Here is a 26,501-nt window from a genome sequence, read left to right as displayed (position 1 = left end):
GCTAGTAACTGAGTAATTTTTCGTTAATCAATCAATTAATCGCTAGTCGGTCCTAGTCGGGCCTAGTCGGCCAGCCAAAAATCGGCGATTCCGGCAAAATAAACATGTATATTCCGGCCAAAACCTCTAAATTCCGGCCAGTTTCCAACCAAATCATGTGAATTCCAACAATTAATGTTGTATACTTAAAAAATGAGTTGGGTAAGAGTTAAAACCTAGCGACTTAAAATATTTATCTATAAAAATGTGTATATGTATACATAAAACTGAAAATTACATATAAAAAACCTGATCTGATTAATCCCGATTAATCTCGAGTAATCCCGAGTAGTCGCTAGTCCCCACCTCACTGGCCAACTAGCGAGTTCTCCAACCTTGCCCGTTACCCAACTTGCCTGACGGCTGACAAGGCAAGGCCATCTTGCATACATAGATGATTTGACAAAAATATAAAAAAGTGTGTACGTTTTTTTGTTGATACTAATATGGTGAAATGCCAAAGGAAGAAAAGAACAAGATTTCTCATCGCTGATGAGCTCTTGCATCAGTAAAGTACCACTTTGCAGAGGCTGGTTACGTATTCGATACTAATATGGTGAAATGCCATAGGAAGAAAAGAACAACAATCCTATTGATATGGTTGCAAGACGCTCTCTTGGGCAGTGGCGGAACTAGCCCAAAAAGTTAGGGGTATCCTAATTTTTTTTAGGATCAGAGGTATCCTTTATATAATGGAAACGGAGTTGAGAGGTATTTTTACACTACGGAAATGGAGTTAAGGGATATTTTTACACTACGGACACGGGGTTGAGGGGTAGCCTCTGCTCTTGGGTACGTCTATCCATTTGGGATATCTTTAATGACACGCTTTGTTTGTTGGTACGTTATGCATGCGTGAGTTGTACATCGGTAGGACAAAGTTGTCACTCTCTCTTGATATCTTCTCTACAACCCAATGAGACACAAGTTACCTGTACCTTGTGCATTAGTTTGGGCTTTGGGTCAAAATTACAAAAAAAATCAGTTTGGGTCAACAAAAGTCAAATACAATTTGGAGGAAAATGATTGTGTATAAACCGGATCCAATGTCTTAGACAAGATCATTACAAAGCTTTGACAATTTCTGAAAGCTTTTGCCTTTTTGTGCAATCATCACCATCACCATCACCATCATATGTATAATAATTCCCACACCAAAATTAAAAAAAAAAAAAAAAATCTTTTCATTTCATGACCCAAGTAGCTTCAACATTACAACTCGTATCTACTCAAATAACCGAAATTACACTTTGAAAATTAGAACGAAATCATAAAAAATAAAAAGAAAAAAGAATCAGATCTTGTGACCGAAAACAAATATACCTAGTTAGATCTAAAAACACAAAGTAGAGCGCGGTGAACAACACTTCGAACTTGGCCGAGGTTGCACGACACAACACACAACAACGTGGTGATGAACGGAGTGTGAAAAAAACAACGCTGACCAAGAAAAACAACGTGGTGATGCTAGCATTGGTGACCCCTACGACATTTGAGAACACCAGCGTTGGCGGTTATGGCGGCAACCATGCTAGATGATTTGGCCCCTAAACTTGACGCTTTAGCGTAGCTTGCAGATGCACCTCCCCCGGATGGAGTGAAATACGCACCGTTAAGAAGTAGATCACCTTCTGATCTCCAGTTCCACCCATGCCATTTATGTATATCAGTATCAACCCTTTTTGTAACCTGTAATTACCATTTCAAAATCAACATTATTCAGAATCTTGTGATGTGTTATTTGAAAATTTTGGTTAAAATAACTATTCCTTTTCTTGTTAAAAATTAAAAAGATAATTTAAAATAATCAGGGGCGGACTTATACTACATTGAAAGTTCGGTTAAACGTGTTGATTCTACACAAAAAAAAATTACTGGATCCGCGACCAAATACGGTTACATCTAAACATCCCAAAGTACCTCTTTTGCGAAAGGATTATTAGGTGCAAGATATCTGTTGCCTTGGCTGTTGATGGTGGGGCTTGCACTTCCACCAATAGCATACATCTCCCAGTGAGTGTAGTCATTGTTAACCACATGGAAATACCCATGTCTACACCTGCAAATATATTTATTTATTTATTTAATAACAAAAAGAGAATGAGTCAGATAGATGCACCACCTTACACGTACAGTGAATTAAAGACATTAATTAATAATATACCTTGGCATTCTCTGAATTAAACCTTTACCAAAATGGTTATATGCTATAGTCACTTGCATCATCTTGTCTCTATAATAAGAATCACTATGCCCCAACAACATCACCTGTTTTGCAATAAGTCATTATTACAAGTACATAAATTGTTGTTTTTTTAATCATGAGTGACAATTATGACATTTAATTATTTATTATAAGATATACTTTTTTTTATAAAAAGACATTTCGGGTCAGTCCAGCCCGATTAGGGTGTTTACCGTCAAGTTAAGCAAGTTTGACCTACGCTGAAGTTTTAAGTAATTGGTTCGGTTATTCACTTTGACCGGCGGGGGTTAATAACCAGTTATTTTCGGTTAATTAACGGGTTATTTTCAAGTTTTTATCAGTTTTTCCCGGTTAACCGGTACATCGGTTAAAATAACTTGTTATTTCTAAAGAAACCCCTAACCGGTTACTAACCTATGGTTAAAATAGCAACTAATCGGTTACTCCTTATTAACTGGTTACGGTTACTTTGTGCACCTCTACGTTTTCAAGAAACTACTAACCAAACTGGCGGAGTTAGTGGGCCGGCTCTGTTTTAATGGTTTAACGGTTGATTTTATTTAATTTTTCAAAATTATTAGTTTCCGTTAAATTTTATAAAATGATAAAAAAATGGTTCATAAAAGTATATAAAAAAAGTTTATAAGGGCGGACCATTAAAACGTCAAAACCAGCTAAGCCTACCGATTTGCTTCAATTTAGACAGATAGGTCAATTTCAACCATTTATAAACATGGTAATTTGTCACATGTAACTATAATGTAAAGATTTACTGACCTCATTGTGGTGAGCAAAATGATTATTGGAAATAGTGATGGCAGTGGAGCCCATAACAGCATCAACAAGCCCATCAGCACAATTAGAAAGAGAGTTATGATCAATCCAAATATGACTAGATCCAAAAATGGAAATAGCATCACCATCAGCCCTTGTTCTCCAACCATAATGTGAAGGAGAGCTTCTAACTAAGGCATTACCAGTTGGTTTACAATCATGAATATGCAACCCATGAATAATAACATTAGTAATAAACTGAAGAGTTAAACAAGCTCCATTAGCTATGTGCACATTCACTCCGCGCGCATCGATGGTTTTAAAGCTGTTCATAATAAGTTCTTGCTTTAGTTGTATCACCATGTCGCGTTTGAACACGATCCAGAGGGGGGCGGTTTGTATGACGGCGTGGCGTAGGGTCCCGGGCCGTGGGTTGACTGGGTCATCGTCTCGGTGGTCGGTGACCACATAGAAACGACCTTCGCGGCCTCCGATTGCGTTTCGTCCGAACCCAATGCCGCAGTCTGCTAGGCGCTTGCGGTTGTGGTGCCAGTTTGGGTCGCAACGCCAGCAGTCGTCAATAGGGTTACCCGTCCCACATGAGAAGTATCCTAGTTTCCTTCTCTCGGTGTTGTTTCTCATGGTCCTGCATATTACATAATCACGTACTATCTGGTCAGAATGGTGAAAAATGTGGCGAATTTTATTTTTATTGTAAGTTTAAATAATAAGAAATAAATGAATTGACAAAATTTTCCCATAACATGTTACCCAAATGACCAACCAATTTTTCTTTATATGTAATCAATCATGGTTTATCGACTCAACAAGATTCAAAATATGTCACTATTTTGTTATATAATATTTAAAAGACCAGTTAGGAATAATACCTATTTTGTCTTTTTGTGTGGTTTTTATAGTGTGCAGTAAACTTTAGATTTTCCATATTTCAACAAGACTTTGATTTTGTTTTATAATTTTACCATAAAAAATAAACATGTTTAGTTTTTTTTTTTATTAAGGTTTAGAGAATTGGTATAATCAGGGATATTCGCTTTCATAGTTTCTAATGAGTTAAGGCGATAACGACAAAAGTCACACCGTGTAGCACAAGGGAAAACGACCAAACTCCGGTCGTATAGCGCACGAGGAAAATCCTGGTTGAATTTAAAAAAAAGGGTGATTCTATTCTCACACCCCTATTATCTTATTCTCACATCCTTTTCACTCTAACTCTCTCTATGTATGTACATATAGATAGAGATACCGGTTGTGTGAATTTTAATTCCCTTTTAAAAGTGAATAAGATTGAATATTACTTTATCTTTCTTTGGAAGCACATGCGTGGCACATGGCAAAGATTAGTTTGTTGAGTAGTAAGATTTTGGAGGTATGGGTAACTTAAAAAGAAAACCATTTGACATAAGAAACGAATATATGGGAGCATAGTGACTTTACAGAAGTTAAACGACTAAAACAGTTTCTAACATATGAAAAAGTTAAAAAGTAGAAAAATTTACATGTGGCATGTAAAGGAAATGCAATAGCCAATAAGGAGTTGGGTTAAAACCGGTTGCAAAGATGTCAAAATCGATCAGAAAACCATGTGTAAGGTTATGTAGTCTGATTTCGTCTAGGTCAAAGTAGGAGCACATGGGTTGGTTCCTCTGTTATGGCAATTTAGGCACAGAAGTATAGCATTGGTTTGTAAAAAGGTTAATTTCCTATATTAATTTCTTTTTACAGAGTGAAAACCATTAGGCTGGAGGGTGCGGTATAAAACCCTTAGGGGCTTTATCACGCCACGTAAACGCCACATCACACAAGGGGCTTTAAAGCTACTTCCTTTAACTTGCAGGGTGTGTATAAAGTCTCCTATTAAACAAAGTTAAAAAAAATTTTGGTTGAAAAGAGGTGGGCCCCACCTGCACCCCTTTTCTTACGTTAACACAATGGCGAGAAGAAGGATGGGCCCCCCTTTCATTTGCTCGGTGTGGACGATGACGCCCCAGGGATGCTATGGAGGCTTAGGTGGCGGGTGGCGCTAAGCCACACCCACCGGTCTAACATTGAATATACTATTTTATATGTTTATTACATAAACACATTTGCCAAATAGTTTATAGGTTGATAAAGTGTAAAAATATATTGGTCATAATATAATTTGCAATATAGTAAAATGGACAGATACAGGATTTTAAGTGTTCTAAATGTGTATATTTGATATTAGTTTTTTTTTTTCTTAAATGTTTGGTATTATACCAGTTTTTCTTAAATGTATATGAAATTATCCATAATAAAAAATAATTTTCGTTAAAAGAAATACTATATTTAGTTCACCATTTTTAATTACACGACTAACTTTTTCTTTTAAAAAATTAACATGCCTGTTCTCTTTTTGAACATCTCTAACCTTTAGTGTGTAATCAAGTACAACTAATTTATTTTGTTTAAAAGATGAAATTGGCTTATTATATAATAAACAAAACTAACATATGATAGATTTAAACTAATAACAATAATAATACATTTTCATAGCCTAAAATAGTAAAATAATTTTTTAAGCAACTTAAATTACATAAAAGTCGTCTTTAACAGGACTTGAACCTTCGATCTCAAAGAGAGCAACACCACATTAATATTTAATACCTAACTCTAAGAGTAAAGTAATTCCTAAAAACGTTTCTAATTTATATGTTTGAGATGGAATGTCACCTATTATAAAAAAAAAAAAAAAAAAAAAAAAAAAAAAAAAAAAAAGATCTAGTTTTGTGTGACTTCGAAACAGGAAGAGAATTCCTCAAATCATTTGTTTATGTCTACCATCCCCATGTCACTAAAAAGTAAAATCCATTCAAATTAGTTTAATATATTTAGTTTTACTGAATGTATCATCATTTTCCTTTAAAACAAACTTTAAACATGAATTATAAAATCATTTCTATATGTGTGTAAATAGATACACTCACATTTCAACATGAGAGACAACCTCTTCTGGATCTTGAACTGCATTATCATTCAAAGCTTCAATCTCCTTTATTCTGCGTAACTCCACACATAACTCAAATTAATTTTTTTTTTAAACAATTTTAATCCCATTCATAGTCGCAAAAAGCAAGCACGCACGGCCATTAATTAGCGACAGCGTGTGCAGGGAACAAGCGTACTATATCCGTCACAAAAAGTGAGATGTATGTGTGTGTGTTTTCAGTGTGTGAGAGAGAAACACAACAGTGCAACTTTTTTACGGTTATAACGGTCTAAAAGTGGAGAGAAAAACAAATAACAAAAACGGTTTTTAGAATCTGAAATGTTAACAGGATCCAATGAATAAGAGGAATTGTAACATCAACAACTGCTGCAAATTAACCGTCCAGATCTCAAAATCCGGTATCTCAACGGTTGTGATTCTAATAAGTTATAACCGTACTGCAATGAATCTACTCCTCGTTGTAGAAGATAAAAACTCTGATGAAACTACTAAAGTTTTTTTTTTTATCAAATGTCTATTGTTTTTACCTTGCCGCCATTGATGAGTCGTAGAAGCTCTGGTTCTGCAACTTCTCTGTTTCCGCAGTCCTGTACGGTATAACACACATGTAAGCTTCTGATTTAACTAATGAAGAACTTTGAGAGCCTAATTAGCTCATATAATTAAAGAAACACTGCGTAATTTTAACAGAATTCACAAATGTAAATGATGAAAACAAACTTTAAGCCTAATTAGAACAGCTAATCAAAACAAACACTCTGTAATTCGACCTAAAATATCTCTAAAACACGAAACATTGCGTTCACTTTCCACATTTCTAACAGATTTCGAAAACATAAATGATGAAAATGATAACACAATAATCAAGCTCAAAATCATCCAAACCTAAGGTTTGAATCATTTTCTATGTGCACAGCGGTAGCAATTAACAGCATTAGAAACAGAAATGAACAAATGGCGAACGGTTTCTTCGGTACATCCATCGGCATTGCACACATTCAAGTTTCAACCTCCTCCTTCACTACTGAAGATGAATGTTTACACACACTGTGTGTGTGTTTGTGTGTGTTTCAGTTTGGTGGTCAGAGGAAGTTAGAACGGCAGCTGCAATGTAACCGCTTTATTTATAGAGTTGTGGCAGAAGATGTTAAAAGTTAACGGTCGTTAATTGTTGTCCATTCGTTAGGTAATCCGGTTAACTGGAAATGTAACCTGATTCTCACGTGGCATTCTTTTTCCGTCCGTTAAATGTAAATGTATATAGAGGGAAAATTTTTGTGTACATGGTTACTTATTTTATTATTCGTTTATGTTTTTTTTTTTTACCTAAGTTGAAAACTTAGGTATTAGGTTAATTACACAAAAGTTATCTTATCTAATAAAAAATATATAGAGTACACCACATATGTTTTACATCGAAAAATCATTAAAAAAAGGATACGGTTAACAATACTAATGTTATCCGATTGGTATTTGTATAGTTTGATATGGTATGGTATCGTTACGCTGTATAGTTTATGATATAAAAATTATTTCTTATTTAATACCACTTTTTTTCTCAATAGAGTCTATACCTAAATATTGAAAAAAAAATATTCGGTATCCTTACCAAAAGTAACCAAAATCGAAATGAGTAAAAACACAAACTCATTGTAGTGGTGATGGTTGTACTGAACTGGTTCGTTATTGGTAATGCAAAAAATACCGAAACTAGAAACCAACTTGTGTTGAAATCGAAAGCTATAAAAACGAATATTGCTATCCTGCCGATGTTTCCGATCGGTTTAGTACGGTATCGGTTTCGTATCATTGTGGTAATGATATTCGGTATAGTTTTACAAAACAAAAAAAAATTGTTTTATTTTGAATATTACTTTGTTTACAATATAATTTATAGCCGAATGTTAAAAAAAACATATTTATAACATTTTTTAAAAGTTTACAGAAACAAATTATTAGAGAAAAAAAAATATTTATTTGGTAAATAAATTATTATGAAAAAAACCCTAAAGAAATGACGTTTGAAAATCCTTAATAGTTTTGATATTATTTATTTGTTCTTTCATAGTGGCAACCTGGCAACCTCAATGTAACGGCCCGATTTATAGACTTTAAGCAGAAAATGTTAAAAGTTAACGGTCGTTAAATGTTGCCCACTCGTTAGGTAGTCTTGCGTTATCCAGTTAAATAGAATTTAGAAATGTAACCCGATGCCCACGTGGAATTCTTTTTCCGTCTGTTATACTGTTAATGTTTATTTTTTTATTCATTTATAAAATAAAGTATATAATATTGAAAAAGTTGAAGACAATATATGTAAATTGTGATTTTTTTTTCTTCCAATTATATATTTAATTACTTTTTCACTAGTGGCAAATTTTATGATTGTTGTGAAAAACCTACTTTTAAAGTTAAATATTTTGAGTCTCTAGAAAAAAGCATGTCTTAATATTTAGTTTATCAGTTTTTCCATTAACCATTGAAAATATACATTTAAGGGCATACGGAGTGGAACTCGATGAAGCTCGGCAAACTAGTTTGCCGATCGGCAAACACCGCCGCCAACCTTTTGGCGATGCGGCAAACTTGCTCAATCGGTAAAGGTTTACCGAGTCGGGAAGATGATTTTGAAACGTGGGGGGGCCACCTCCAACGGTAATATTACCGTTTAAAAAAAAAAATTAAAATTAAACTATATATAACACAATAAACCATTTAACCATATACCTTCAAATTTATACTCAAACAAACCAAAAAATACCACAAATTCCTTCTAAAAGTTTACCATACAAAATGGCGGATGAACTCCCGTTATGGTTCCCACCCATGACTAGCGACGATTCATCCGATAGTAGCATTCTTTTTTTTCAAAATCTCATCGAAGAAGCCGAACTTCAAGATACCGGCACGTCTAACCGAAGGAGATATATTGAACGTCAACGTGAGGAGGGGCATGAGACACTCATGGCGGATTATTTTGTCGAAGACCCGAAGTACAACGAAGATATCTTTCGGCATAGGTTCCGTATGTCGAAACGTTTGTTTCTAAAAATTGTGTCCGATGTGGAAGAGAACGACCCGTGGTTTGTAGAGGCCCCCGATGCGCGAGGTAGGAAGGGCTTTACGCCCTTGCAAAAGGTGACATCGGCTATTAAACAGCTCGCAACTGGAAACACTCCAGACGAGAACGACGAGTACTTCCCGCGAGTGCCTAGAATATTTTTGTGACACGGTTTGCAAAATATATGGTCCAGAGTTCTTACGTAGACCGACAAGCCACGACATGGCACTTTTATACCAAGCTCATGAGGAAAAACATCACCTTCCAGGTATGTTCGGTAGCCTTGATTGCACCCATTTCGTTTGGTGTTTTTGTCCGACAGAGTATCGAGGCCAATATATGCGAGGAGATCATAGATACCCGACTGTTATGCTCGAAGTGGTTGCTTCTCAAGACTTATGGTTTTGGCATGCTTTTGCCGGTCCACCCGGTTCTCAAAACGATATCAATGTTCTACAACAATCTCCGTTATTTTTAACGGAACGAAATGGAACCGCGCCAAAATGTCCATTTTACGTTAACAACCATTTATACAAACGTGGTTATTTGCTCGTGGATGGAATCTACCCTTCGTGGTCCGTGTTTGTGAAGTCGATCCCTTACCCTCACGAAGTAAACGAAAAGAAATTCAAGAGGCAACATGAGGCGGCAAGAAAAGACGTCGAACAGGCTTTTGGTGTTTTAAAGGGGAAATGGGGTGTATTGAGTCGACCGATGCGAGCAAGATCGGTTAAAAAAAATTAGGAATGTCGTGTACACGTGTATTATTTTACACAACATGATTTTGAAAGATGATGGAAAGGCCATAGCACCGGTGCACATTCGGGATCCTCCGGTCGAGCCGGCTCTAGACGATACGGTGCTGGGCGAGTTGATGAATGAAGACACCCATTGGAGACTCAAACACGATCTCGTAGATCATCTCGCAAGTCAAGATTTACCCCATCTTTTGGTCGATTCCGACGAAGACTAGTTTAAATTGTTTCATGTTAATGTAATTTTATTGTTTTTTAATTTAGTGTAACTTTGATGTTTTTAATTTAATTTATGAAACTTTATTGTTTTTTAATTTAATGTATATATCCTAAATTTATTTATATTAAATAAAATATTGCAAAAAAAAAATAATAATAAAAGTTTACCACTTCAGCAAGTGTTTAAACCATTGCCAACACTTTTCAGCAAAGTTTAAACACTTTTGCCTAATTGACATGGCGCGCTCTGATTGGTCGATTTTTTGGTTTGCCACTTTAAAGTGTTTAACCACTCCTTATACCTTAAGATCGAGTCGAAAGTTATTTTTGGATGTAGTAAATATTTAAAGATAAAATATGTTATCAGAGATAGTTATAACAGAAGATCATAACAATAAAAAAATTAATTATATCTATGTGATGATAGTGTTAATAAGATATAAGATAAAAATTCTGTTTTGATGGCTGCAAGTTCTGTTTGGTGTAAGTTGCTTGCTTGTTTTACAAAATAAAAATTCTGTTGGCCTTTAAAAAAAGAAGAAAAAAGATATAAGAGTTTACCTAACCAATTTTGTGTGTTCACTTTATATTTGTGTATTAGAATTTATATATTGTGCTCGACAATCTTACATTTCAAAGACAAAGTATCATACGTGAAAATAATAACAGACCCTTAACAAGATTTTTATGTATAGAAACACCGCGTGTTGAATGCCCTAAGCCACTAAGCTATGCTGATGCTTATGATTATTTGTATGAACGGCAAATGTTATTTTTCTACTTTACACCAATAATTCTAAATTACTCATTTACCCAGTTTTAAACCTGTGATCTTCTATTTAAAAAGCATGTGCCTCTAACAAGTGGGGTACCCCACACTAACACTAGCTCTTGTGAGATTATTTACCCTTGCGAAGCAAAAAAGTTAGATTCCATGTTCCAAGTGTTGAAGATCATTTGAGTTCTTTTACAATAGTATTCAAAGTTGGTAGGGCTCAACAAGATGGGCATTCTATAATTCCTCAAAATGAAAATGAAAATGAAAATGAAAATGAAAACTAAAATTAATTTCTGGATTATTATAACTTTTGATAAACCGTTTTCTTTTAGTAAAAGTTATAGTAACTTAACTAACTTCCTTCACCCAATCAATAGTTTTATTCTACTGATTATTTATTATATAGTTTTTTTTTATAAATAGACGAACTAACATCTTTACTCTCATATCAATTAAAATTGTTTACTTTAAAGTTTAAATATAAGGGTGAGAGGGGCACTCCTCTCTTAGGGAAGTGACATCTCTTACACACACCCAATCAGCACGCGCCACGTCAACTCCCCTCTTAAGTCCCTATTTTGCACTCAAACGTTGGCATCACTCCACTCACACAATTATTTTTTCTATAAAAAAATAAGAAAAAAAATATGATTGGTGGAAAAAGGGTGGACCCATATTAACAACCAATCACCCACTCTCTCTCTCTCTCTCCTCTCTCTCAATCGGTGAGTACACACCGCTCCCCCACCCCACCAGTGGCGGACCCAGGAATTTTTCCATGGGGGTGCGAAACATTTTTAAAAATTTTAGGCCCCTAGGTATATAAGTAAAAAAATCGGTTCGTATCGGGTCGGTTCGGGTCGGGTCATGTAAAACAAAAGAAATTGCGCCATAACGTCCCTACTCATGGTTCCTATCACAAACAAATTGATGCATAAGTTCATCACTCCATAAAATAATGTTTCAATTTTAATTTTCAACCCTAGAAATCGTGTGTAATCACCCTAAAAATCATCTAAACAACATAATCACCCTAAAAATCATCTAAACAACCATAAACAACGTCAAAACACATGAAATTTCAAACCTATTTAAGAATTTTGTTACCCTTTGGTGTCGGACGGCGGTGGTTCGCGGCTGCTGATGACGTGCTGTTGTGGTTGTTGTTGTGGTCGATGATCGCTGGTAGGAGACAACCCAAGAGAGGGATGGCGGGATGAATTCTAAGGGACTGTTGGGCTTATTTTAATTATTATAGTTTGAACTTAGGTTGAGTTTGGTTAATGGGCTAGTAATTAGTGGGCTAATTATGTTTAATGAAATAGTGGGTTAAGGTATTGGGTATTTGGGTTAAGTTGGGTAGTATAAGTTTATATAATTTAGGTAGTTTTTTTAATTAGAGTTTACTAAAAAAAATTTAAAATATAAATCGAAAACATTTTTTACCTAAGGTGTGTGGACGAAAAATTCCAAGGGGTGCGGATGAAAAAATTCAAGGGATGCGGACGAAAAAATCCAAGGAGTGCAGACGAGATTTTCAACGGAAAATAACACTAAATTTTTTTTCCCGGGGGTGCGCCCGCCCACCTTGGGCTATATGTATGTCCGCCCCTACACCCCGTTTCCCCTCCTCGAATTGATGGCGACGGTGTTCCCGCTCGGGGACTTCACTCCCCACTCCCCTCCCCGAGAAGTGCCCCGCTCACCCTAACAAGCTTACATATTTATTTTTTATTGCTCGAGTGGATACTTTATAGGAGGGTCATTCATCATAGGTTTAATCTTATCAAACACGTTTAACTGTAAAGTTTTTCACTCATCTACATTAATACGCCCAAAATGGTTATCGGTATTTGAGGTTGCACATTTTCATTTATTCACTATCTCATGTGCATGATCAATGTAATATTTATCTAGGGTGTCACAATAATTATAATGAAGTTATCACTTACACTAACAGTCTAACAATAATTATTCAGGACAGGAGTACTAAACCTAATTATAATTATGCTTATGGTTGTAAATTGATGAAAAGGCACAAGCTTCCTAAGCTTTAGCTTTTGATTAACCACCATAGTTTTGTTTCATTGATTGGTAGTAACTTTTTTCATGATACCTTTGTATTGAAGCAACAAATGGTTGGTCGGAGACAGTAGTGGGGGCCATGCTTGGTATGTTGTACTTTATGCTTAACATGTAGCTATTTATGCTGGGGATGTTGTACCTTTTACTAATCAATTGCATATTCAAGATATGAAAGTGAAAAGCATGGATTTTGTAGGGTTGTGTTTGGTAACAAACAAGTTTGGCGGGTCGTATTTTGTTTTTACATTTACTTTTAGATAGAAAAATTATATTAACATGAGTTCCAATTCCAAAAATATGGGTGTCTGGGTTGTTTAGATTTAGTATAATTTTTTTTAATGCATATCAACTAAATTTTCAGTTTACTCCAAAGGGTCAGCATATACTGTTTAAACCATTCACCCTAAGTTGGAATCCCACCCAAAGATGCCCTTCCATATTTACATAATTTGCACTTAGTAGAAATCAAACGATCTCCCTAAGAGGAAACCACTTAATGGAATACCCCATGACCAACTGGGAATATAACTCAAACTCCACTCCACGCCAAAATAATTAAATATTTACGATAACTAAGCTTGTTTAAGCTTTCGAAGCCAATTAAACTTTGTGTATTAAGTTCAGGATCAAACATATTTATAAAATAAGTTTCATCTTAGGCTGGAGCTCCCGATCAATCTTGTCAAACATGTTTAAGCTCAGCTTTGTTTTAAATTTTAGTGATTTGGTATCAAGTAAATCAAGAGTGACTAATACGCTAATATCCATATTATATGTGCTTAATGATAAGTAAACTTGAGCTTATTTTAAAATAATTAAAGTTTTAGCAAACTACATTTTTCGTTCTTTATATATATATTAAAACAAAATAGTTTTAATCTTTTGGTTTCAATAATTACACTAAACTTTTTTCAGTTTTATGTTTGTTCACTAACTTACGCAATAATTTTTTTAGATGAGTTTTCTTACCCTTGTTAACAAAAAATAAATAAAAGTTAGAAGTCCATTTATTCATAATGGATTAATGGGTTGACTAGTTTTTTTTTTCTTTTTATACTTGACTAATAAAAAGTAAGCCAATTATGAGCTTCTAGCTTTTGTGTACGGTTGAGAAGTTTGGACTTCATTTTTAGTCAAAAATTTAAACTTAACTAGTATAAATGATGTAGAATAAATGATGTAACCTAATTAAAAGGCCAACAGTGAGTGTATATTCCTTATTACTCTTTCCTTAGAGCGTTCGTTATTTTAGTTGCGCTTGCAATACTCGAAACTCGAACCAAACTAAGTTAAACTAATCAATTCGAATTCGGGTTTTAACTATTCAAATCAGGTCCGTATCCGCATATTTGTCAGTAACAAATTCAACTTAAATATTCGAATTATACAATTTTTATTATTATAAAGAACACATATAATATTTATTTGTGAGTTTCGAACGAATTCAGTCATTATCTAAATTCGGATTTGTGAGTTTCAAACAAATTCCACCCAAATATTCGAATTATACAATTTTTTTATTATTATAAAAAAACACATATAATATTTATTTGTGTAGACATCTTTTATACTATTACCTTTTATTTGTTTTATTTTTTCCTCATGCTTTGGAATACTTGAATCAACACGAATTTGAATCAAATTCTACTTGAACTCAAAATTCTCAAATTCGAAACGATATTTCGAATCTGAATCAGCATTTCAAATTCGGTTCGAATTCTAATTCAGTTTGTTTATATAACCTAAAACAAGCCCAATTTTCTATCATAACAAACTTCCATTTTAATTACGATATCGTTTATCAATTGATCTTAACTTGATAAAAGTTCAAATCTCATCATACTCTTTCTAGGATATTCATCGTATATTCTTAATCTATATACAAAATTGATTTTGAGAATGCATCTTTTTTTCTCGTATAAGATGCACATGAAGTGGCTTAAAAAGGCAGCAATATTCTCCCCTAAATCACCGGCGACTAATTACGTATCCACTAATCATTCGTTTATCTAGAATGTCATACGCTACAGGTGGAGCGATTAGCGGACACAACCAATCTACGCCGTTGATTCATCACAATATAAGAATAATAATATAATATACCATATTTATAATATGCAGCCGTTCAAAAGAAAAAAATATAATATACCATATGTACCAATTATTTTGTATCATTCCGCATGAGATGCCAACTAAATCATAAATTCTGTAGCCAAAAATAATTGTATTTTCTTTTATCCAAATGGGACCAAAAAAAACAGTCTTTAATTCGACTCAAGGTGGATAAATTATTATTATCCCGTTCCAAAAAACAAAAAAAAAAGTGTATTATTACCCGTATACGAAAACAAGTATTTATGTTTTCTTAAGCATCCACATACTCGGGATTTATTTTTTGTTGAGGTGATCGCAGGGTTTTTTCATATTTTTAAAGGGTGTGATCGAGATTTTTGCTTAAATAATACCTCAATTTTTTTTTGTCAAGGTTGGAGCCTGTCACCCCATAGACCATAGTGCTCTTAAGTTATTTTATAAAAAAGAAATTATACTTTTAATGTATATTGGATTATAGACTCATGTATTATAAAAGGGTTGTATAATATATCGATTTTATAATACAAAAATGAAAGTATATTGATGTGTAAAAGAATACAAATAAATAATGTGTATAATAAAAATTATATAATATGTGATGTTGATGATATGTCAATTGTTTAAATAACTAGCTGATACTCCATCCGTGTTGTGGGACAATGGCCGAATAATTCTCAATCAATTAAAAAAATACTACTATAATTTTACTCGTAAAAAAACTAAAACGATGATAAGACCATAATTTTGGGCTCAGGGCAAAACTTTAATTTTTCAAGACTAATGAGCCAGTGTTAGGCAGCTCATTGACAAGGAAAAAAAAATTAAATCGAGTAAACAAATTAAAACAAAAAACCTTTATAGTTTTGCTAAAAAAACTAAAACGATGGGGAAAAACGTAATTTTTAACTGAGGGCGAAATCGGAATTTTAATTCGGGATAAAATCATAAATTAAATGGACCAATGGGGGAGTGCCAGAAAGTTGCCGGCATGAGTGCGATTTTACACTGGGGGCAAAATTGTAATTTCACCATGAAAACAAACAAAAACGATGGACAAAATGTAAATTTAAGTTGAGGGCAAAATCGTAACTTGGTTGTGAGAAAAAAACTAATGGAAAATTTTTACGGGGCAAAGTCGTAATTTTGAACCGAGGGCAAAAGTAAAAACATAATTTTGAACTGATGGCAAACTAATGGCAAAACTGTAAATTGAAACGGGGCAAAATCGTAATTTTGAACCGGGGACAAAATCGAAATATTTAGCTGGGAGCAAAAGCGTAAATTTATTTTTAAGTGGGGGTAAAAACATAATTTTATATTGATGGCAAAATCGTAATTTTAAAGCGAGATAAAATCATAAATTTATTTGACCAATAAAGGAGCGCACTATTCAGTTTGCCGCCCATTTAACCCAATTGGGGGCAAGCACTATTGCCCCTCACAAGCTTTGTAGATATTGAATGAATGAATGAATAAGAGCGAACCAAAAACATATAAATAGATAAGGATTTCAAATCCCAAACGTTTTGGACGTTTGTTGAGATGATAAAAAAAACCGTACCAATTATCAAATTAAATTCTAAAACTTCCATGTATGAGACATTTGTTTTTGTATAAAAGAAAACTTAAAAAAAAAAAAGTTAATTACATAGTTAGTCTATGTGGTTTGCACAAAATAACATTAGATACTAATAGTTTAAAATCACTTTCTATGGTATTAACTTTCTATTTTGTAACGTTTGGAGGTATTAACATAGTTAGTCCTTGTGGTTTGCATAAAATATCTTACTTAGGTACTAATAGTTTAACAAACAATTAACGTTAATACCTCCAAAACTCTTTTGACCCGTTTGCTTATCGGAGTTCACCGTCTCAATCTCCAAGAGATAATGTTGAACACATGCTTCCCATATACAATGACAACGAAGATGAAGAATTTGTACCCGATATTCAACACTTAAATGAAGACGAAGAAGTCGACAAAGAGGAAGATCTTCATGGTGAAGTAGAAGCCGAACATGAAGGGAAAGGAAAAGGGAATAGGGCGGATCCGCAAAGATGGAAAAAGAAGCAAGAAAAGGCTTTAGCAATGGCGTATGTGCATTGTAGTATTAACAAGAAAAAAGGAAATGTCCAAAAAGCGGAAAGTTTTTGGAATAACGTTCTCGCACACTGCAATGCAACCGTTGGGGGAAGCTCACGGGCCATTCATCAAGTCCGTCTGAAATGGAAAAATATGCAATCAAAGTTGAACGAATTCAACGGTTTTTGGCATCAAGCGGTATAACTTTTAACGTTTACATCATAAAATATATTCTTATTTTTTACATTAATATAATTTATATTTTTATTATAGGAACGTTTACGTTCTAGCGGGAGTGACGATGCTTATGTTATGAAACAAGCACTAAAAGAATACCAAAAACGACATTCGATTGGCTTTTCTCATATTGAGGCATGGGAGGTGGTTAGAAAGCATGAGAACAGGGCCCCGGTACTATTGGTGAGCGAGGATAGTGGTGGTTCGGGGCAAAAAAGAAAGTCATTTGATTCGGGTAACTATCAAGCAGGTAGTGATATACCCGACATAAACGTAGACCCCTCTCCAACAAGGAAAAAAAGAAAGAGAAAAAAGACAAAGGACGAAAAGTCAGTTGGTATGTCCCACAAGTTCCAAGAATACAAATATATGAAACAAGAGTTGGTGGAAATTAAAAAGAAGCGAGAGGAAAAATATATCGAGTTGGCGGATGAATATCGAGAGACGTTGAGATCGATTCGGTTTGATAAGGATCTGGAGACGTTTAACAGGCCACACGACAATGTTGCACCGGAGATATTGGAAATCACAATAGCTCGAAAACGCGAGATTGCAAAAAAATATGGATAACCATATAGTTTCTAAATTTTTTATGGTTTTATTTCTTATAAGGTTTAATTTTACGTAATGTCTTTTTTTTAATTTAGTTAATGTTATTTTACTTAGTTTATATTAATTTAATGTAATGTTTTTTTTTTAATTTAATGTACTTTTATTTTGTTAAAATTAAGTTTTATTTATTAATTTGGTAGTATATAAAAAAATTGTTTGCCTAATCTCATTTTAGTCATGCACCCTTTATGTTTTTTGGGCATTAGGCTATTCGTAGTCATAAAGCCTCTTTGTGGGCATTATGCGACACGTGTCGTGCCACGTCACACAGGGGCTTTATGGGGTGTTATATCACTAGAGCCCGTAGTCATAAAGCCCCTACTCACAATTATCTAATTATTAATTTTCAATTTTATTAATTAATTATAAAAACCCTTAACTGATTTTTATTGGTCAAAGTTTGAAAATCAAACACACATAGCGCCGCTATGTGCATGGCGCCACCCACCAAAAAAGCCCCCATAGTGCCGCTCGTCGTGGTGTTCGGGGCGCTATGGGGCGTTATCCTTAAAAAAATGCACAAATCACGCCCCACTACAGGGGTCTTAGGCAAGAATAAGAGGGGAAATGACATGGCACAATATGATTGGGTAGAGGGAAAGTTTGCCTAGTCTCATTAAGCATGCACCCCTTACACCCTAAAAGAGATAGTATAGATTATTAAAACACTAGTCTATAAACCCGTGAATTACACGGATTAAATATAAAAAAACTTAGATTAAATAATATTTTAATTTATAAGTGTTACAAACCCGTGTATTACAAACGTAAAATAAAATAAATTGCAAATCATACTTCTGTACAATCCTAATCACATAGTTAAAAAAATGTAATATTAGTATAATCTAATTACCGTGTTTTTCCGATTAGTATTAATATAAGGATGGTTTAGTAAAAAAGATCTAATTATTGTATTTTTTATTTACGATAATAATTAATAAAATACATTGTATTTATCTTTAAAATTAATTAAATAGTGCATCCTAATATGGTTATTAACATATTTAAATTAATTTATTATATTAGTAAGGATAAGGATTAAAAAATATTTTAAATAAAATGTATGTCTAAATTGTAAGGTTGAAGGAGAGAATGACACGTGACAATAATTGGAATCTTATATTAAAAACTAAATTAGATTTGATATTTAGTAAAAGTTAAATTAGAGTGACATGTAACATTCAGGGGACTTTTTATTAGTAGATTTGTTACTTTTAATCATTTGCTTTTAGAAATATATGTGGTTAATCTTAATGAGATGTTATATTATCAAATAAAGTAAATATAATAATGCATAAATAATTAAATCGGAGATATTAATAATAATAGAAAATAATAATAGTTTTGTTATAGATAATAATAAACTAACGATTAAAAGACTTTGATTTTAAAGGATATCAATATTAAATACAGACATATAAAAAATATAATGACCTTGTATCATATGTCACAGAGGTGAAGATAATCTTGATCATTAATATGTAAAATCTGTATATTCAAGAGATAAAGTAAATCTTATATTTTTATCTATATATCATATAATGTAATTTAGTAACTCAACCATCATGGTATATCAATTTCTCTTGAGTGAGATGATATATAAATATAATTATTTATTAAGGTGGACATTGGTTTTTATATTAATTTAGATATTATTTATTATGGTTGATGTTGTATGAGAAACTGCCACATGACATTTTGATAAAATCCTTTATTATGAGAGAATGCCATGTGGCATTAAAGGGACTTTTTTATTAGAATTAGATTTTAATTTTCTACTACGATTATAGCATTAAGGTTTTTGTTTTCTCACCCTACTACACATATGTTGTTACTCATCTTCAGGGGCGGACCTATATTGGGTTGTGGGTGGGCGGGCGCACACCTTGAATTTTTTAATTTTAGTTTTTATAGATACAGTAAAATCCCGATCACCCCCCGTGAAATTTTGGTTTCGCACCCCTTAAACTCGTCGGATCTATACAAAGAAACAAGTGAAAATAAAATCTCATTTTGTTTTTCCGGCGACCTGTTACCTATTGTTGAAAACAGAAGTGACTCAGGTGCTTTTTGTTTTTTCTGCGGGAAAAGGTCTGCAGTCTGCGGACCACATCTGCAAGCATCTGCAAGAGAAGAGGTAGACCAAATGTCTGCAGTCTGCAAGGATAAGAGGGTTTGTTTTTTTATATATAAAAACCTCTTCTCACACTCAACACACACACAACACGCACAGAACATCTCTCTGATCTCTCTCTCTCTCTCTCTGCCTCCCTCTACTCAGGGGCGGATTTAGCAGGGTTCCATGGGTTCCCAGGAACCCATTCGATTCGAAGAAAATGGAAAAAATTAGTGTAAACCTTGTATGATTTGGGAAAAAAATATTGAAAATTAGTGAAAAACTACCAAAAGGAACCCAGTGGAATCCGACCCTGGATCCACCACTGCCTCTACTACCACAACCACCGTCCACCTCCACCACCACAACTAACCACCACCACTTCAGCCACCACCCACCCCGTCGCAGCCACCACCACCCCGTCGCAACCACCACCACCATCTCCTCCTTCCTCCCCTACCAACCCTGTCGCAACCACCGCCACCATGAAGCCAAGCACCACCACTTCAGCCGCCCTAATTTCACCATATTCAAGGGTTTCGATTTGGGGGTTTCTGAAGAGAGAGAGAGAGATCGAGGGGGGAGAGAACGGTGGTGGTTGTCAGTGCCGGTGGGTTTTGACAGCGTCGAGAGAGGTCGAGGGAGGAGAGAAAGGTGAGAAGTGGTTAGGTCTATGCCAAGAAGAGGTCTCGCAGACCTTTTTTAATGAAAGGTCTGCGAAAAAACAAACAAGCTGCTGCACTCAAACGTCTGCGCGCGTCTGCGCGACGCAGACATAAGTGACCAGAAGTGCTTCTGACAAAAAAAAAAACAAACACCACCTCAATGAAAAAGATGGAGTACGTGGCCTTTATTAATATAATTAAGTGAGCACAGTAAGTCTATTTCGTACTAGTCCTATTTTACTAGACATTGTTATTATAATATCAATAAATCAATTTATTTAAATATAGAAAAAACCTGACTAAGTATCTCATTTTAATTCAGAGATAAAGTATCTCATTTTAAACTTTTTCTCTTAAGTATTTTTACTAATTATTCAATTTACAATTAATTATGTTAATCTTCCACCTTATTTTATCTTACTACTTATTGAAGTAATACTCAAATCTTTGTTTTAAATAAACTAGATTTACCACCCGCCGCAATGCGGCGGGGATTCAATAGTTATATATCATGTTAGATGAAAGGCAAATGTTTCTCACAAGACCACGAGTCTGTGTGTAAAACCGAGAAAAAAATAACTAAGTCGATCTCTGACTCGCACGTTGCGACAGACCTATAAAACGGGAAAAAATAGACGCGTTGCGACGTACATGTCAAACAGGAAAAAAATAGATGAAAAACGTTGAACCTCACACGCACGTTACGGCGTGTTAAGTCGGAAATTTAGAACGACACGTTAACGGAGAACTTATGAAAGATGAAAAGTATGTAAGAGACTAAAGTTGAAAGTAAAAAAAATGTTGAGATTAAACTGCAAATGATGAAAAGCTTTGAATTGAAAGTAAAAAAAAAATTAAAGGGGTTAAATTGCAAAAGATGAAAACTTTTGAATTAGAAGTGAAAAATCAAATTAATTAAAGGGGTTAAAATACCAAAGATCGAAACTTTAGACTTAAATTGCCAAAGACTGAAACTTTAGAGTTAAAAAAGAAATCAATTAAACAAAAGAGATAAATAGATTTAGTTAAATTGATGTTTAATATTATTATTATTTAATAAAAGAGATAAATAAAAAACTAAGGGTGAGAAATAACCAGAGAATGACACGTGTCGAAAAATGATTTTTGTTTATTAGTATAGAAAGATTGTGTTGTCTACAAATAACTATATCATATTTATTTAGTGTTACTATTCTTTAGTTTGTAAAGATCAAGATTTATTGATTATTTATAATTACTTTATTAAAATATATTTTGTTAGTTATAAACATTTAATAATGTTTGTATTTCCTATAGTTGATTTTGCACATATTTACGCAATGTAATTTATTACAATCTACGTGTGTGGATTTTACAAATTTATATATATAATTGATGATATAATCGATATTTTAAGGGTAACTAATAGTGTAGTGTGTTGTTTTATATTTGTGTGAAAGAGAGGAGATGAGATACATAATTTATGATGGTTTTTTTTTCAGCCGATTATGGTTTAATATAGTTACAGATAGATAGAAAGAAGATGGAGCCTAGAGGAAGACGACAACCTAGCATAGGACATTGGTTATAGCTAGATTTCAAAAAGTTAAAATCCGTATAGAAACTATTTTAGATAAATTAGATTTTCATTATGTATTTCATCATCTATACTACTTTATAAAGCATATTAGAAGGATAGAATGGTCTTTTGCCACTTTACAAGTCTTTAAAGCCCAATGTACACACCTGTTAAGCACAAGTGTTGAAAACTTGTTTTCCATGTTGAAAACTTGTTTTCCACCTGGTACCCACGCGGATCATATAATGGTTACCTTGACCCGTTTTTAGTTTATGGATCCTATATAAAGTTTCATTCAATCTATCTATCCACATATTTCGTTTCATCCATCCAGACACTCACGTTTCTCTACAAACCCTAACCCTAACCTTCATTTCCTCCACCGCTCCTCCACCGCTCCTCCACAACTCCTCCATCGTTGACGACATCAGATCCGACACCAGATCCGACACAACATCGATTTCTATGGCTTCTTTCCCGGTGGCTTTACAAGATCCAACACTATCTCAAGAGATCCGACACTATTTCAGGGTAATGTTTCAGATCTTTCTTTATTGTTACCATATCTTATTTATTTTTTTGTAATTTGAATCTTCAATGGGTAATGTTTCAGATCTTTCTTTTGGTTGTGGGTTCGTCAACGATGGTGCTTGTGGTAGATCTGTTATTTGTAGTAGATCTGTTCTGTGTAGTAGATCTGTTCTCGGTTAACGAATTTGACTGTGGTTAACGAGGTTTAACGAGGGTTATTTGTAGTAGATCTGTTCTTTGTAGTAGATCTGTTCTTTGTAGTAGATCTGTTATTTGTAGTAGATCTGTTATTTGTAGTAGATCTGTTCTTTGTAGTAGATCTGTTCTTTGTAGTAGATCTGTTCTTTGTAAGTAGATCTGTTCTTGATTTTTTGTTTAAATTTATAGAATTTGACTGTGGTTAACGAGGGTTTATTTTTTTGTTTAATTGTTTAAATTTTTTGTAGTAGATCTGTTCTTTGTAGTAGATCTGTTGTTTGTAGTAGATCTGTTCTTTGTAAGTAGATCTGTTCTTGATTTTTTGTTTAAATTTATAGAATTTGACTGTAGTTAACGAGGGTTTATTTTTTTTGTTTAAATTTTTTGTTTATTAACCAGGGTTTATTTTTTTGTTTAAATTTTTTGTTTATTTACTAGGGTTTATTTGACTGTGGTTTAATTTTTTGGTTACTGGTTTGGATATTTTGTCTGTGATTGTTAGGGAGTTCATTAAAAATGTTTTTTAGTTGGATAAGTCCAAACTAGGGTTACTGGTTTAGTTGTTGAAAAAATTATTTGAATGTTATTTAAATTTTTTATTAATATTTATATTTATTTGAATGTTGTCTATGAGGGACATGGTGGACCGGAGACGTCAAGATTCGTTAACGAGAATCTGTTTGCTAATCTCAAGAGTAAGTTCGGTTAAACGGTTTCAAGAATTCGATTCGATTGTGCAAGTGTGAAACTTTATAAAGTATTTGTTTATTTTGGTTCAGGATTTGCGTCTGAGGATCAAGATATGTCTGCGAATGTTATCAAGATATAGCGTAACCGGTCTGACATTCAAGAGGTAGGGTTTAAATGCACTTATAATATTAGTTCACTTGAATGTGTTTTGATGATAATTTTTAATTGGATTTCCAGGTGTATTACAGTGAAGAGACACATAAGTTTTCAGTGTCAGCAATAGAGGAAAGTGTGAAGTTAGAAGGAAGAATGACCTTTCCTCTTTGGACAGCACTTACATAGTTGATCATGTGTTTTTCTGTGAACGGTTTTATGATCCCGATAAGGGATCTCTCAAGCAGGTAGTTTCACCTGTCCATTCTATGTCCATTCTGAAAGTGTTTGAGGCTGTGATGCAAAAGCTGAGCTTGTGTTCTTAATCTGTCTGAACTGAAAGTGTCGACTCTATGATGCATAAGCTGAGCTTGTGTTCTTAATATGTCTGAACTGAAATTGTTAAGGCTATGATGCATAAGCTGAGCCTGTGAGGTTACATATGTGTTTCTTGTGCTTAAAACACTTTTACATCATGCTTTAAAGGTTGTTTAAGTTTAGTGGAAAATTACTCTTGTACATTATGCTTTAAAGCGGGGTTACATAACACAATAGACTGTGATGATGATTGTATTTTGAGGGTACATAGAAGATCCGAGTAGCATCTTGGCGGGGCAATATCCAGGTTGCATAGTTCTCACTTTGCAACCGTGTGTTGCAGCCATGGCTTTACCCGTAGTTGTGTTCATCTCTCAATTACATGTCTGAGTCTTCCAGTTGTAAAAGTATTATCACAGATTCACAGATCTAAAAGTATTCTTCCAGATCTATCTATACTTACTACTTTATAAAGCAGATCTACTACAAATAATAGATCTACTTGTTTTCCACCTGGTACCCACGCGGATCATGTAATGGTTAACTTGACCCGTTTTTAGTTTAATGGATCCTATATAAAGTTTCATTCAATCTATCTATCCACAATTTTGTTTCATCCATCCAGACACTCCACGTTTCTCTACAAACCCTAACCCTAACCTTCATTTCATCCACCGCTCCTCCACCGCTCCTCCACGACTCCTCCATCGTTGACGACATCAGATCCGACACCAGATCCGACACCAGATCCGACACCAGATCCGACACAACATCGATTTCTTTGGCTTCTTTCCTGGTGGCTTTACAAGATCCAACACTATCTCAAGAGATCCGACACTATTTCAGGGTAATGTTTCAGATCTTTCTTTATTGTTACCATATCTTATTTATTTTTTTGTTATTTGAATCTTCAATGGGTAATGTTTCAGATCTTTCTTTTGGTTGTGGGTTCGTCAACGATGGTGCTTGTGGTAGATCTGTTATTTGTAGTAGATCTGTTCTTTGTAGTAGATCTGTTCTCGGTTAACGAATTTGACTGTGGTTAACGAGGGTTAACGAGGGTTATTTGTAGTAGATCTGTTCTTTGTAGTAGATCTGTTCTTTGTAGTAGATCTGTTATTTGTAGTAGATCTGTTCTTTGTAGTAGATCTGTTCTTTGTAGTAGATCTGTTCTCGGTTAACGAATTTGACTGTGGTTAACGAGTGTTAACGAGGGTTTATTTTTTTTATTTAAATTTTTTGTAGTAGATCTGTTCTTTGTTGTAGATCTGTTCTTTGTAGTAGATCTGTTCTTTGTAAGTAGATCTATTCTTGATTTTTTGTTTAAATTTATAGAATTTGACTGTGGTTAACGAGGGTTTATTTTTTTTGTTTAAATTTTTTGTTTATTAACCAGTGTTTATTTTTTTTGTTTAAATTTTTTGTTTATTTACTAGGGTTTATTTGACTGTGGTTTAATTTTTTTGGTTACTGGTTTGGATATTTTGTCTGTGATTGTTAGGGAGTTCATTAAAAATGTTTTTTAGTTGGATAAGTCCAAACTAGGGTTACTGGTTTAGTTGTTGAAAAAATTATTTGAATGTTATTTAAATTTTTTATTAATATTTATATTTATTTGAATGTTGTCTATGAGGGACATGGTGGACCGGAGACGTCAAGATTCGTTAACGAGAATCTTTTTGCTAATCTCAAGAGTAAGTTCGGTTAAACGGTTTCAAGAATTCGATTCGATTGTGCAAGTGTGAAACTTTATAAAGTATTTGTTTATTTTGGTTCAGGATTTGCGTCTGAGGATCAAGCAGGTAGTTTCACCTGTCCATTCTATGTCCATTCTGAAAGTGTTTGAGGCTGTGATGCAAAAGCTGAGCTTGTGTTCTTAATCTGTCTGAACTGAAAGTGTCGACTCTATGATGCATAAGCTGAGTTTGTGTTCTTAATATGTCTGAACTGAAACTGTTAAGGCTATGATGCATAAGCTGAGCCTGTGAGGTTACATATGTGTTTCTTGTGCTTAAAACACTTTTACATCATGCTTTAAAGGTTGTTTAAGTTTAGTGGAAAATTACTCTTGTACATCATGCTTTAAAGCGGGGTTACATAACACAATAGACTGTGATGATGATTGTATTTTGAGGGTACATAGAAGATCCGAGTAGCATCTTGGCGGGGCAATATCCAGGTTGCATAGTTCTCACTTTGCAACCATGTGTTGCAGCCATGGCTTTACCCGTAGTTGTGTTCACACTTTCCTCAATTACATGTCTGAGTCTTCAGGTGTTGATAGATAGATTGAATGAAACTTTATATAGGATCCATTAAACTAAAAACGGGTCAAGT

General features: G+C 34.0%; 2 protein-coding genes and 1 long non-coding RNA gene across 3 annotated transcripts; 2 read left to right on the top strand and 1 right to left on the bottom strand.

The window, feature by feature from the left end:
- Nucleotides 1-1,207: 1,207 nt before the first annotated feature.
- Nucleotides 1,208-7,145, bottom strand: LOC110890725 (probable pectate lyase 8). The gene is made up of 7 exons (XM_022138348.2): nucleotides 6,897-7,145; nucleotides 6,539-6,598; nucleotides 5,989-6,060; nucleotides 3,023-3,665; nucleotides 2,204-2,307; nucleotides 1,960-2,098; nucleotides 1,208-1,728 (listed from the first exon to the last, which is right to left on the bottom strand). Exons 1-7 carry the CDS (start codon nucleotides 7,007-7,009, stop codon nucleotides 1,507-1,509), a joined length of 1,353 nt encoding a protein of 450 aa, XP_021994040.1. The 5' UTR covers nucleotides 7,010-7,145; the 3' UTR covers nucleotides 1,208-1,506.
- Nucleotides 7,146-8,804: 1,659 nt separating this feature from the next.
- Nucleotides 8,805-9,239, top strand: LOC110888548. Its single transcript, XM_022136069.1, has one exon. The coding sequence runs from the start codon at nucleotides 8,805-8,807 to the stop codon at nucleotides 9,237-9,239; it is 435 nt and encodes a 144-aa protein (XP_021991761.1).
- Nucleotides 9,240-22,358: 13,119 nt separating this feature from the next.
- On the top strand, nucleotides 22,359-24,309 carry LOC110887180. The gene is made up of 4 exons (XR_002563115.2): nucleotides 22,359-22,805; nucleotides 22,888-23,698; nucleotides 23,783-23,856; nucleotides 23,931-24,309. It is a non-coding gene; the product is annotated as an uncharacterized LOC110887180 (long non-coding RNA).
- The last annotated feature ends 2,192 nt before the right edge of the window (nucleotides 24,310-26,501 follow it).

The sequence above is a fragment of the Helianthus annuus genome, chromosome 11 (assembly GCF_002127325.2).
Source record: "Helianthus annuus cultivar XRQ/B chromosome 11, HanXRQr2.0-SUNRISE, whole genome shotgun sequence".
NCBI classification, from domain to species: domain Eukaryota; kingdom Viridiplantae; phylum Streptophyta; class Magnoliopsida; order Asterales; family Asteraceae; genus Helianthus; species Helianthus annuus.
Note: the sequence above shows the minus strand (reverse complement) of the source record. Positions and strands in the feature narration are given on the sequence as shown.

What these genes read in the sequence shown, in the direction of transcription:
- LOC110888548 (XM_022136069.1), top strand. Translation starts at nt 8,805, where the DNA reads ATGGCGGATGAACTCCCGTTATGGTTCCCACCCATGACTAGCGACGAT.
- LOC110890725 (XM_022138348.2), bottom strand. Translation starts at nt 7,009, where the DNA reads ATGTGTGCAATGCCGATGGATGTACCGAAGAAACCGTTCGCCATTTGT. An exon ending in GAAAATGATTCAAACCTTAG is followed by an intron (nt 6,599 to 6,896) that starts GTTTGGATGATT and finishes TATACCGTACAG; the next exon opens with GACTGCGGAAACAGAGAAGT. An exon ending in ATAATCCTTTCGCAAAAGAG is followed by an intron (nt 1,729 to 1,959) that starts GTACTTTGGGAT and finishes TGGTAATTACAG; the next exon opens with GTTACAAAAAGGGTTGATAC.